Below are 15,020 nucleotides of genomic sequence, written 5' to 3' on the forward strand. Positions count from 1 at the left end.
GTAATCTATGACTGTGGAGACGTTATCAGTGATTTCCTTATTCTTGGGCTGTAGCAGTGTGATAAGCAGGGAAAAAGGTGATAATGTTGCCTCCTGCTGCTAGGGTTTGTTCTTTCATTCCTGCCTTGTGTGTGCTCTTAATTTGTAGTGCATCAGGTTAGGAGAGTGAAAGTATTAAAGGCACTGGAAGGCAGACTCTTATCAGGGGGGAGATAAAACCATGATTAGTTTCCTCTACTTGTCAGAGGTCAACACACAGGTTATAAAAAGAGCATCTTGCAGCACATGTTGTATCTCCACTGTATCTCCATTAGTGCCTATTCATCTCCATTTCACAAGTGACACCCACTCCATAAGCTACATTTGTGAGAGCTCTCTGTACAATATAGGTGTAAGAAGCGCTGTGTTAAAATATACCATAATGATCGTAAAAATGTGGATCAGGCTGCAGGGGAGACCAAAGCATCATTACCGAAGAAATATCTTACGTGTTTACAGCAGAGAAGCGCTTCCTTAGAGGAAAGTGAGTCAGTATAGTGAAATTCTGCACAGCATAATAAACAAATGCTTGTAGGACGTTTCCTTGTGTGTAAGATATGACATGCATTCAAATGAATTTGCACAGTTCTAGACAGATGACTAATCATTTTCATGAATCAATGATTGGGGTGCCTTACAACTCTTAAAATGTATCTTTGTTTTAATCATTTTTATTAACAGTGAATGAGGTTAATAGCATAGAATTAGCAAAGACACATTATGTGGTTAACTAGCAGGAGGACATTAAGGACATTCTAATGGTTTACTTACATTTAAAAAAAATATATCTATAATATATATCTATAATCTAGAGTACACTAACATAAATCTACACTTTGGGTAACACAGTTGTACTTTCATACCGGCCTTGACAGTCACTATCATGGTATAATTGAAAACAAATGTTAGAACCAACTTTTCTTCTTCCTGCCATCTTCAAGAAATTCAGATGATGCAATAGTCTGTTGATGGGACTTGTGGAATATTCCAAATATTTCATAGATGTGAAGGTGTTCAGGTATTAGTGTTGAGTGAATTTTTTTAGTTGAAAACTATAATATACATTTTTCATATCCTATAATGGATGGCTCATGGAAAAGGATGTTTTCAGCATGAAAAGTTGAATAGACTGCAAAAAAAAAAAAAAAGATATATGAACTATTTTAACGATTCCATTTCAAGGTAAAGTGTAGTTATAAATGCTGAAGATGTTTTATTGATGTTTTAAGTTATTTATTTGAAGCTTACACACTGTGAAGGACAAATTACATACTTTTACTTTTAATTTACATACATATTTGTAAATGTAATATCGGCGGGACACAAATGGCACCCAAACAATGGAATGACTCATTCATATTGTACCAAATTTTGCTAAAATGTGAGAGAAACTGAGACAGACACTACAGAAGATGTAAAAGGTTACCAGAAATGTAATGCAGATGTGCAGGGTGTGTGTTTAAGTGGGTGGTAAAGTGTAAAGTGTGGTTTTGTAGGTTTTAGCAGAAACTAAGCACACATTAACTCATTTATGGAGTAAGTTTAAAAAAAAGGGCAATGTAGGAAATCTGGAGACCACATTCAGTGATCAAGCTGGAATCCACAGTGTGCTCAGATGGGCTGTGTTTGCTTGATTGTTTACAGTGCTGATAGCTACAGGAAACCTTTCAACTCTAGACAAACCCAAGATAAAGCTATCTTTCTTTCTCTCACCACGTGCTGGAATGCAGCAATTTACCATGTATTTTCTTGCCTCGGAAGAAATGGAGGGTGAATGGAAAGAGAAATGCAGCACTCCAGGCCAGCGCACAGTCTAGCACCAGGTGTAAGACATAACCTACAAAACAGAACATCTGCCCTAAACAGCCGGCACCTTCTTTTCTCTTCATATGAGTGGAATGAAACAGGCCAAAACATGGTCTCATTTGTGGCTCATTCCAAGTGTGCTAGTTAAGCACACTTTACAAGAACAACTTTATATTGTCTACTAATACATTATTTACACTGCTATACTGTTACATGTTCATATTGTATATGCATCTTACACATAATTATGGATCATATTGTGCACACTATTTCAATACATTCGTTTTTGAACATATTAATTTTTCACATCACTCATAATGCACATACACACTGTACATTTGTCACACTGCACATTTTAATATATTCATAAATGGCTGGTCATGATGTTAGATGGGAAGACTAAAATCTAGCAATAGCTCAACATTTACAAAATTCATTACTAACTATTAGTCATGACAATGCATTATAACACAATATCTCATCGATAGCATAATAAGAATGACGTGGGATGAACCATTCTACGTACACTGCAAAAAAATTATGTTTTATAAAAATAAAATATCTTGAATATAGGCAAATTCAACTAATATTTCTCTTTATAAGATTATTATAAGATCATTAAGACTATATCTAGTATTTCTTTTATGAATTTCAAGCTTGAAATCATATTCTATTGGCTGGTAATTCTGCTTATTTCAATCATTTTATTTCTAGAAAGAAGCAAAATGATCTGTCAATATAATAAGACAATTTTAAGCTTGAAATGAGTATACATGTGTGTGTATATGAGTATACACACACACACACACACACACACACACACACACTTACATACATGTTTACTAATTTCAAGCTTAAAATTGTTTTATTATTGTCATATATATATATATATATATATATATATATATATATATATATATATATATATATATATATATATATATATATAGTCCCCTCTGAAACTATTGGAGCCGCAAGGCCAATTCATTGCTTTTGCTGTAGACTGAAGACATTTGTGTTTGAGATCAGAAGATGAATATGAGAAGAGAGTTTACAATTTCAGATTTTATTTCCTGGTATTTAGATGTAGATATGTTAAACAACATAGAACACTAACAACATAGCACATTTTATATAAGACCACCCAATTTGTAGGCAAGGAAAAATATTGGAACACGTGACTGATAGGTGTTTCTTTTTTCCTCAGGCGTGTCCTGTTAGATTGATCATTAAACTGAGCAACTACTCTTGGTTTTAGCCTACCATTTCACCTGTGAAGACTGCATTTGTTGTTAAAAAGGATAAGACAGTATGAGGATCAGAGAGCTGTCTATGGGGAAAAAAGCAAGCTATTTTGAAGCTGAGAAAAGAGGGAAAATCAATCAGAGGCATGCAAAAACATTGGGTATAGCCAATACAACAATTTGCACTGTCCTGAAAATGAAAGAAACCACTGGTGTACTGAAACCACTGGTGTACTGAAACCACTGCTGTACTTGAGTGATGTAGCTGAGGTTGTGGTACTGTCAGAGCCAGAATACACACAGCATGCTGACAGTGTTGGCATTTCTACATTTAAAACAACAACAACAACAACAACAACAAACATTATGATTGAGGCCACTCTCACTTCAGTTTTAAACCCGAATACAGATACAGATACAGATATTTGCCGCAATACACAGATACAGAAAGTGTCACTGTATACCCCTAGTATAAACTTTATCTGTGTGGCTGTGGTGTTACTCCTGGTTTTATACCCAAGAATGTGTTCAATTTCAAATAGTGGACTTTCAGTGTTTTCTTTTTACCTCGAAATACTAAACTCCAAGCTAGGTGCATGAGCAATTATGAGAGGCAATATTTCTTAAATAAGGTCAAGTACTCAGGGCTTTATGTGGGTTGTATGCATATGCTACCTTGGAGAGTCAGAGGCAGAGACAGAGAGCAGAGAAAGAGGTAGAGTGGGCGTGCAAGGCTCTGGTTTAAAAGCAGTAGGATTGGATTTGTGTAATTGGCTGTGTACCAGCTCATGCTTGCTCAAGCTAGTTCATCTCACTCTCGCAAGGATTCAGGTGATAAACTCTGGTACATTATAACATCTGACTAAATTAGAAAGCATTTTTATATCAGCAGAGGCTTAGAATATTTTGGTTTGCAGATTACACATCATTCTAAGATCAAATGAGATTTTTTTTTTTTAATGTGGGTGAATTACTGACATATACATCATCTGTATGGTACATAATTTATAGTTATCTTTTAGAAAGTGTAAGATAATAAATGTTTTACTTACTGTATCAAAATGAAATAAATCGCATTTATACCACAACGCTGTTGAGTTCTCAATTCTGATAGATCAGGAGGTGGTGATTAACTTTCTATAAGAGCAGCTTTGAAAGTGGATCTGGCTGCAAGCCAAATCACAGATATATTCGAATCAAATAATTTATTTAACATTTTTGGAAGGAGTCTCAAGTGTCAGCACTTTGTAACTCTCAGAGGTAAGACTTTTCCTTCTGCTTTACAGCACCCCATCATTGATTAATTTCCTACAACAAAAAGCCCCATTATGTTTTACTCCTTAGTTAACCAGAACTACCATCATCATCAATTCATCAGTGTATGCATAAGCTTATAATGTACAGTATCTCACAAAAGTGCGTACACCCCTCACATTTTTGTAAATATTTGATTATATCTTTTAATGGGACAACACTGAAGAAATGATACTTTGCTACAATGTAAAGTAGTGAGTGTACAGCTTGTGTAACAGTGTAAATTTGCTGTCCCCTCAAAATAACTCAACACACAGCCATTAATGTCTAAACCGCTGGCAACAAAAGTGAGTACACCCCTAAGTGAAAATGTCCAAATTGGGCCCAAAGTGTCAATATTTTGTGTGACCACCATTACTTCCCAGCACTGCCTTAACCCTCTTGGGCATGGAGTTCACCAGAGCTTCACAGGTTGCCACTGGAGTCCTCTTCCACTCCTCCATGACGACATCACGGAGCTGGTGGATGTTAGAGACCTTGTGCTCCTCCACCTTCCATTTGAGGATGCCCCACAGACGCTCAGTAGGTTTAGGTCTGGAGACATGCTTGGCCAGTCCATCACCTTCACCCTCAGCTTCTTTAACAAGTCAGTGGTCGTCTTGGAGGTGTGTTTGGGGTCGTTATCAAGCTGGAGTACTGACCTGCAGCCCAGTCTCCGAAGGGAGGGGATCATGCTCTGCTTCAGTATGTCACAGTACATGTTGGCATTCATGGTTCCCTCAATGAACTGTAGCTCCTCAGTGCCGGCAGCACTCATGCAGCCCCAGACCATGACACTCCCACCACCATGCTTAACTGTAGGCAAGACATACTTGTCTTTGTACTCCTCACCTGGTTGCCACCACACACGCTTGACACCATCTGAACCAAATAAGTATATCTTGGTTTCATCAGACCACAGGACCTGGTTCCAATAGTCCATGTCCTTAGTCTGCTTGTCTTCAGCAAACTGTTTGCGGGCTTTTTGTGCATCATCTTTAGAAGAGGCTTCCTTCTGGGACGACAGCCATGCAGACAAATTTGATGCAGTGTGCGGCGTATGGTCTGAGCACTGACAGGCTGACCCCCCACCCCTTCAACCTCTGCAGCAATGCTGGCAGCACTCATACGTCCTTTTCCCAAAGACAACCTCTGGATGTGACGCTGAGCACGTGCACTCAACTTTGGTCGACCATGGCGAGGCCTGTTCTGAGTGGAACCTGTCCTGTTAAACCGCTGTATGGTCTTGGCCACCATGCTGCAGCTCAGTGTCAGGGTCTTGGCAATCTTGTTATAGCCTAGGCCATCTTTATGTAGAACAACAATTCTTTTTTTCAGATCCTCAGAGAGTTCTTTACCATGAGGTGCCATGTTGAACTTCCAGTGACCAGAATGAGAGAGTGTGAGAATGATGACACCAAATTTAACACACCTGCTCCCCATTCACACCTGAGACCTTGTAACACTAACAAGTCACATGACACCGGGGAGGGAAAATGGCTAATTGGGCCCAATTTGGACATTTTCACTTAGGGGTGTACTCACTTTTGTTGCCAGCGGTTTAGACATTAATGGCTGTGTGTTGAGTTATTTTGAGGGGACAGCAAATTTACACTGTTATACAAGCTGTACACGCACTACTTTACATTGTAGCAAAGTGTCCTTTCTTCAGTGTTATCACATGAAAAGACATAATCAAATATTTACAAAAATGTGAGGGGTATACTCACTTTTGTGAGATACTGTATATCACATAGCAAAATAAATAAATAAATAAATAAATAAATAAAATAAACAGACCTGAATCAAGAATCACGTGATATGATGAATATCTATTTATATTTAACTTTAAATACAACCTATATTTGGCTTTGCCATGAAATTTTTACACCAACCCTGTCATATTTCAATGTTATAATTTGGCGTGCAGTTTCCCCTGAAGCTAATTGGTGTGAAAGGTTTCCTTACTTCTTTATTACATTTCCTTTGAGCTAAAGAAGTACATTTTTATGATACTAAATATGTCTTGGCTGATCAGCTACATTTCACTACCACCTATTTCATGTAATTGTTTGACTACAAATCAGACTGCAAGAGCATAAAAACACGGCTGTCCTGAAAGCTCTAATGAGATGTTTACACAACTCTCATTGCAATTTATACTGCATGCTTCAGACGTCTTCAGATTAATGATGACAAGCAGAACAAATAGAAATCACAGGACAAATCACGTTCTCTACAAATATATCAGTCTTACTTCCACACCCTGTTATTTTCCAAGAATAGATGGACGGCTAGTGAAATTACAGCTTTGGAAGGGTGGAAATTGACGCGCTGCCGGCTGCAAGTGCACACATGGCAGCGTTTATAGAGTTCATGCATCATTATATCAACATCATCCTTTTCCTGCTGTCCCTCTCCTCTCCAAATACACATGCTCTCCATGATAAAGAAAACTGATAGTGAAACAGGATTGGCCTGAGAGACGTAAATCATGACGATTGCCTGTACCTTTTATTGTAACTGGGGTGGTACATTATTTTTTGTACCTTTAATACCTACACTATATGGCCAAATGTTTGTGGATACCTGACCATCACACCCATACTATATGTGGTTCTTCCCCAAACTATTGCCACAAAGTTGGAAGCACACAATTGTACTGAATGTCTTTATATGCTGTAGCATTACAATTTCCTTTCACTGAACCTAAGAAGCCGAAACTAGTTCCAACATGACAGTGTCCCTGTGCACAAAGCGAGGTGGATGAAGACATGGCTTGTCAAGGTTGGAGTGGAAGAACAAGAGTGACCTGCACAGAGCCCTGACGTCAACCCCACTGAACACCTCTGGGATGAACTGAAACGCAGACTGCACCAGAGATATCTTCAACCGACATCAGTGCTTGACCTCACTAATTCTCTTGGGGCTGAATGAATAATTCCTTAGATTTATATAGCTCTTTTCTAGGCACTCAAAGCGTTTTACTTTGTATGGGGGAAATATCCTAAATGCTACACACTGGTGGTGTAGCATCCACCTGGATGATGCAACAGCAGGCATAGTGCGCCAGAACGCCCACCACACACCAGCTATTGGTGGAGAGGAGCTATTGGTGAATGAACATCAATCCCCACAGCCACACTCCAGATTCTAGAGGAAAGCCGCTCCAGAAGACTGGAGGTTATTATAATAGCAAAGGGGGACTATATCTGGAATGGGATGTTCAACAAGCACATATGAGTGTTGTGGTCAGGTGTCCACAAATATTTGGCCATATAGTATATCTTTCACCTGGAAACCTGGATACAGTGTGTTTCAAGTTCGATATAATCTTCGAGAGGCAAACTGTCACAATATAGCTTGATTTATTAACACAAACACATTCCATGTATAAAACAGTCCACAGTCACACGTTCTATGCAGAAATACAACATATATTGTTGCACCTTTGTTGCATCTTTGTTTATAAAATATACGTAACACAGGTACAAAATGTCTACCCTTGAGGGTTCACTCGCTTATCCTACACAGGGTCGCAGTGAGCCTGGAGCCTATCCCAGGGGACTCTGGGCACGAGGCGGGGGACACCATGGAAGGGGTGCTGACTCATTGCAGGACACAATCACACACACACATTCACATGCCTCAGACAATTTGGAAACACCAATCAACCTACAGCGCATGTTTTTGGACTGGGGGAGGAAACCGGAGTACCCGGAGGAAACCCCCGGAGAACATGCAAGCTCCGTGCACAAAGAACGGAGGTGGTTATCGAACCCCCATCACCAGAGGTGCAAGGCAAAAAGTGCTAACAACTAAGCCATCATGCCCCCTGTAATTATTATTATTATTATTATTATTATTATTATTATTATAAAGCTATTATTATACATGCTTATGAAACAAGTGTGTATTGATGGGGGTCTGTGGTATTTATTTCGCAGTTAAAGGATCCCTGCTGCAAAAAAAGAAAAAAGTAAAGGATCCCTGGTGTAATATCCTGCTGAATGAAAAGTCTTTGCTTTTTTTGTGATTGTCCTGCAGTGTTTCCGAAGGGTGGCGTTTTGTACCGCACTTTCCTCTCTCTCTCTCTCTCTCTCTCTCTTATCAGCAATTCAGATTGCATGCAAATAGGCAGCGTCACTCTCAAAGAGCTGAGTGTGTGCGAGTGTGTGAGGGGGGGCGGAGAGGAGCCTGCTGGTGGTGAAACACATTCCTTGGGAAAGAATTTTGCTCCTTTCTTCTCCTCCGGCTGCTTGAGCAGAGTGCAGCCCGAAAAGTAGGCGGCGTGCGTCCGAGGCAGTGTAGAGTGACAGGAGCGCAGATCCCACTGAACTCGGAGCAAAGTGTAGCGGCCAGTACGGATTCTATCAGCACGAGAGAGAGAGAGAGAGAGAGACAGAGTAAAGTCTGTAGAGTTTCTTCACTTTTCAGTTTTTAGGGATGATGAGAGGAGCGCTGTGCTTGCTCGGCTGGGCGCTCGTAGCCGGGCTCGCTTTGTGTCCGCGCTACTGCCGGGCGAGCTGCCCCGAGAAAAAGCTGCAGGAGCGCGAAGAGGAAGCGAACGTCGTGCTCACCGGCACCGTGGAAGAAATCCTCAACATGGACCCGGTGCACAACACGTACTCCTGCAAGGTGAGCCTCGGGGACAGCGTTCACAGACTTCAGTCTAATGAATAACCAATGCAATCAACTTCAAATCTAACGGGAAGTTTAATTAAAGTTGTCAGTCTGGACTGTCTCTAGTCTATATACACCCTATACACCGAGCATCCGTTGAGCACACTGTTAGTACAGTACAGTCAACCTGAATCAGGAGCACCTGGTTGTGTTGCCAGATTGATCCGTAGCACGCAATATTATCATATAATATCAAACTGTCCTGCTGTCGCGCTCATTTACAGTAGTCAAGTCTACTTTATTACCTTGAACCGAATCAGGAAATATCTCCAGCACAAAACAAATATGTTTATTAGAAGAAGAATTGATTTATGGGCGTAGTGTGCTGAAGTACAGCGCGCATGCGCAGACAATCACAATTTCTCAGAGCACCTGTTACTTTTATTATGGTGCGTGGAAATTGTCTTTGGGTTAGTTTATAGTGAAGTCGGACACTTTTTTTTTTAGAACTAGAATTGCACAAACACCTGTGACATTTATTAAAGATATAAAGTTTGTCTCAAAGCCAGATTCTGCTTGAATAAATAGTCAAAATGAGCAAGCGTGTGCTATCTCTGTGCTAACTGTAACCTGTTGTGCTGACAATTTGTCCTACTGTTTCAGACCATAGCTCCTGTTTAGTTTTTTTTTTATGTTCTAAACAAGAAATCGAGCTTCTGATATTTGAACGTAGAAATAATGTCTAACCAGGAGAATAATTAATTGTTAGTCCAGTCAACATGCTGTATATACACACAGACATATGATCTTCCAGGTCAGGTTGATTATTGCAAGTCATGAGATCCAGTTACACTAAACATTTGTTACACCATACTCATGGAGTAACTTGTACACTGGAATGAGCTTATTATTCTTCTGCTCTAGGGCTTGTTTGTGTATATTGGTTAAACTATATTATTATAATGTTATTTCTAAATGATTATATTATCCCAACCTGTATTACTCAATGTGTCCAATCTACAGAAAAAGGAAACGTATGCGTAGGGACTATAATAAACAAAAAGGAGTAGGCAAACACCTGAGTCATAGGAGACAAAATCTAGTGTGAGCAATTTCAAAATGTGAACTTTGATATATTTGATACATACCAAAATAAAACACTATTACTGTGCTTAAGGGAATTAGTATGCATTATTATGTAATCATTGCACCGTTGTTCTGCTATATGTCATAGACACATGTGCTTTTGCACACTTAGTGTAAAAAAGTTGCCAATTTATCATTGCCTGGATTAGAAAATAATCCAGCATAGTTTGAAGTGTTTAGGACGTTCCCTTGAGACAGATGTACGATGACAGGCAAGGTGTTTCACTTCAAGGCAAATGAAATTACTTTGCTGGCATAAAACAGCTAAAAAGAGGTAGTCAGCTTCCCCCCCACCCCACCCACCCACTGCAGGAATGCATTCATTCTAAAGATAATTACGATGTGATAGAACAATTATGCTATGGAATGCAGAGTTGTGATTTGATTGGAGATTTTCTCTTAAGCTCTTAAGTTTCTCCAAGTTGAATCTGCTCTGTGTCTGAAGGTGAGGGTATGGCGCTACCTCAAAGGCAAGACCATTGTCAAAGGAGACCTACTGCTGGATGGTGGGAACAAGGTCATGATCGGTGGTTTCGGGGACCCAGATATCTGCGACAACCAGGTGGCCACCGGAGACACACGTATCTTCTTCGTCAACCTGGCCCCAGAGTACATGTGGCCCGTGCACAAAAACGAGCTGATGCTTAACTCCAGTCTGATGAGGATTACACTGCGCAACTTGGAGGAGGTCGAACTTTGTGTTGAAGGTGAGCCAAATCCAAAAGCTCAGACTTAATTGGCTATTGGTGTTGAATGAAAGTGTAATGACTGCAGCTGTGAGGGTAATTTTGCAACATGTGCAAAATTATGGAGTAATCATATCATGAAATTATTTAAGAATTAATTCATATGGCACCAGAGGTACCAATATCTGCAGTATAGACATAGCATATACAGTTGCAATCAAAATAATTCTATCCCCGTTGCAAATCAGGTTTATTGTCAAAATTTACAGGCTTGATTAGTTGCATCAGATGTGCTTGAGACAACACCTGTTTTGCATATTTGTGCTGTTGTGAGGGATTCTATTCAGAGGGTTGAATAATTTTGAGACTGGAGAAGTCATTATAAGTTGCATTTCCAGTTGAATTTGGGGAAACCATTTAAAACATTCATTGCATTGAACTATGTCAATTGCTTTTGTTTGATTTGTTCATTGCAAACAGCTGAAAGTCTGTAAATTTTGACAATAAACCTGATTCGCATTATTGAAGACACCCGAAAGCTATGCTTTCTTCAGCTAAAGCAGTTGTCGGGCAAATCATAAATATAATTTGCCTGGAGGAAAAGTCAATTCACTGACTTTATCTATGTGAACTTTGAACTGTGAATTCACAAGCTTTGGTCTTGTAAGCCAATAGAAAACAAGTAACTGTGCTCTATGGTTGGTAAACAATAGTGGAAATGCTTATTATTAAGTAATGAGCATACCAAACATTTCCCTTGTTATTTCTTACTGTTGCTTGGCTTTACATTTGGTCTTGTCCACCGACATATGCTAGTGTTTTCTGCCTGCTAGGATTTCTTGTTGTTTCTTGTTGGAACGTCTGTGGTACAGTCATAGTGTCTGAAACATTGCCCAAGTGTATGAAAGCTTCTGGGCATCATTGTTGATTATTGCAGTTGATTTGTGAAACCTTCGCGAGATATATCATATGCGCTTTGCCACATCATTGACCATTCACATCTCTCTGAGGAGGGTGTATGCTTACTGACAAAGCAGCTCCAGGGCTTCTGATGACCCTGAGTGAAAGTCAATCCTCTGTTTCCTCCAGGGTAGTCTTTTGCACAATCAGACGGGAACTACTAAAATCTTAATGCCTAACCCCAAGCTTTAAAGCTTGCATTGGAGTTGAGACCTCTCTCTCTCTCTGCCTTGCTCTTTCTTTTTTTGCTTGCAGTGCTTGGCTCATAAAAGACTTAGCATTAATGTTGTGAAAGAGCCTGGCCACCAATTTCATCTGAAGAGGGCCTCAGTCATAATATCTTAAGCTGGAGTAAATGGAACTCAAAGTGAAATAATAAACGAGACATGGCCAGGAACTGGGCTTTAAATGATTTTCTTTAAATAAATGTGATGTAAATAAGTAACTCCCTAGTGGACTGGAAAAAAAATGAAATGGTCTGTGTATGATAGCTTAGAGGTAAATAATCACACAAGGCGCCCTGTTCAGAAGAGAATTAACTCTTAAGTGAAGAACATCACTGCAGATACTATCTTCTGTAACAATCTGCAGTAGCCATGACTGTGTCCTTTGCTGTAAATAAAAAAAATCTTCTATAAATAACTTCTATAAATGTATCTTATATCTTCTATAAATACTTGAAAATGTAGAGATGTAGAATCCCAATAAGAGTGTATTTCTTAGTATTTCTCATACATAAAAATTAATCTGTATGCATTGTCCTTCACTCATAGCCCCTACAGTGGCTTTGCTGGTGTAGGTGGTATAGATGAGTTTTAAGTATTACAGCTGCCAAGTAGCACAAATGTGGTTCTGTTAAACTATTCTTTTTATGTGTCAAGATAAAAACACAAATATTTATTGTATCAACCAACTGTTGCAGGTTTGTTTCAGAGCATATAATCACTCAAAGCTGGTTTTATCCAGTTTTTGTCAGATGTAAAGAATGTTGTCATCCATCATTTGTTTAATAAAATGCCAAGCTCTTAAGAAAGGTGAAGTGCCTTTTTTCCCCTTTGTCAGTAGGATATATCCAGCAATTGTACCTAAAGCATGACTAAAAAGTGAGGGAGTGTGAATAGAGAATAAACCTTGAGAACAAGACTACACTTGCAGGCCTGTGTCAAGTATCCGCTCCTCACTCCTCACTTCTGACAGTTCCGATAGCACTAAGTAATGAAAGGATTCCTGGCGGGATTCGGGAACAGCGTTGTCAAAATCAAACAACAAAGGGCTCTGTTAATGGAGAAAAGGTGGAAAAAGCATAAAGGACAAAGGCAAAGAAAGACGGTGGAGGAATGCTGGGTACAGGTGTTGACTGGAATGCTGACGATATTTTACTTGGCACTTCTTACCGTGGGAGTGTGACCGAAGACCACAGGAGAGGCCTAGAGGCATTATGTTTTCACTCTCACTCCTGCAGCCTCCCCATGGCCACAGGCTGCTCACAAGGGCTCTTGGCTAATGCTTTTATTGGAGTGAAGTGCATTGCACTAAAAGCCTTACTAGATGACCTTTAAAAACTTTCTCACTCCCTTCTGAATAATGTACAGTGTGCTTGGTTGTTGGTTTGCTTTAAAGGAAAACTGCACCCTGAAACACACTGATTATGTTTTAATTAGGTGCTAATTTGTTGGTTGGTGCTGTGTTTTTGTTATTCCCATGAGGAGCTGGAGGTTGAGTGCCGCACTGACGTCACAATGCGACATTGCTAGCGGAGTGAAGAACACCAGTGATGAGCAATGTCATATTAATGAGAAATCCAACAGAGAAATAGTGGAGACAACAAAATATTTGACTTAAAGATCCAGAATGCAATGTGACACAGTGGCTCTGAGTTGCGACAGTGATTCGGTTAGTTATCAATCTACAAGCTGACAAACATAACGGTGTTGACGGCGGTATTAGCGTGAAAGTTGAATCTCTGGATCCTGATCTGTTTGAGCAGAGTGTACAGATGAGGAGATGAGAGCTGGACTGACTACAGCACTGCTTCATCAGTCTCTTTATTTAGACATGAAGGAAGGACTAAATTCCACTGGCACCACTATCAGCACATGAATGGTGTTGTAGGTAATGCAGGAAACTGATAACCAAAGTGAAAATAGAGCAGTATGTCGATGATAGAAGTTTAAACCAAAGACGTTGGTTTCATTACAAAATGAAGCCATTAAAGATCAGATTAATCTGATCAAAATAATATGCAAGTCATTAAGGGTGGATTTTTCATTTAAATCATACGTTGCTTTTTGTTACTGGCTCTATCACCAGGTGGCCTGTTGTAATGATGAACATGTATGTCATGTTGAGGAATGTTCCAGGTTGTGTGTGTCTGTAGTAGGCTTGCCTCTGTGTGAGCCTCCTGTGCTCCTGGTTTTGTGGAAGCACTTCCTTTTGTTCTGGCTGTTTGTGTAAGGAGGAGGTTAGGAATGTCTCAGATTCCTTACGGCACAAAGGTCGACCCCTCAGCTGGCCTACCGTTAGGCTAAAGCAGGTAATGATTAATGTGAAAGAAATAATTGATGTGAGGGACTTTTCTTGCTAATGGTCCTCGTATAAAACTCTTAAGTTAGGCTCTTCCTAGCTAGTGACTTTATTAAAACTTCTCCTGTGTGCTGTTTTACCCAGAGTTCTTTTCTTTGCTCAAGTATTTTATGACATTTACAGGATTTGCTTTGGATAAGAATGAATTATTACAAGGAGCTGTTCTTTTGTGTAACATGATCAAGCTTGTACGACCTTATATGGTAATACAGTTGAAAACTGTATTATTAAAAAAAATAATATACAGTAGATGAAGCCACATTAATGAAGGGCAGTCCCTCTTTCTATATATTTAGCTTGGCTTTCGTCTTCACCTATATCCATTCTTGTTAATAGAATTGGATTGTACGTTATGTACGGGATCATTTATGCTAGTGATTCACCTGCAGCCTGACAGAACCTACAGAACATAAACTTGTTGAGTGATCGTATTGGTCATAAAAACGATGGGTAAATATATTTTTATTGTGTTTTTGTCCTAGTTATAATCAGTAATATCACCATATTACTGCTCAGTATTTTAGAATTCATAGTAACATTCTTCACAACCTTGGATGCTAAAACACTCATTGGTAGTAGACACTATATCATCCTTTGTTGCAACTTTCCGACTAGTGAATAGCTAACGTTTAATTCTCTT

The 15,020-nt window shown here is 39.4% G+C and overlaps 1 protein-coding gene across 1 annotated transcript in view; it reads left to right on the forward strand.

Moving 5' to 3' along the window:
• Positions 1-8,460: 8,460 nt before the first annotated feature.
• The window catches only part of agrn (agrin), a 271,081-nt gene continuing 264,521 nt past the window's right edge, over positions 8,461-15,020 (forward strand). Inside the window, exons 1-2 of the mRNA XM_053643680.1 lie at positions 8,461-9,020; positions 10,597-10,858. Of these exons, the coding sequence (XP_053499655.1) occupies positions 8,829-9,020; positions 10,597-10,858 (454 nt within the window). The 5' untranslated portion in view covers positions 8,461-8,828. The remainder of the gene's footprint in view (positions 9,021-10,596; positions 10,859-15,020) is intronic.

This window comes from Ictalurus furcatus, chromosome 15 (genome assembly GCF_023375685.1).
Source record: "Ictalurus furcatus strain D&B chromosome 15, Billie_1.0, whole genome shotgun sequence".
NCBI lineage: Eukaryota > Metazoa > Chordata > Actinopteri > Siluriformes > Ictaluridae > Ictalurus > Ictalurus furcatus.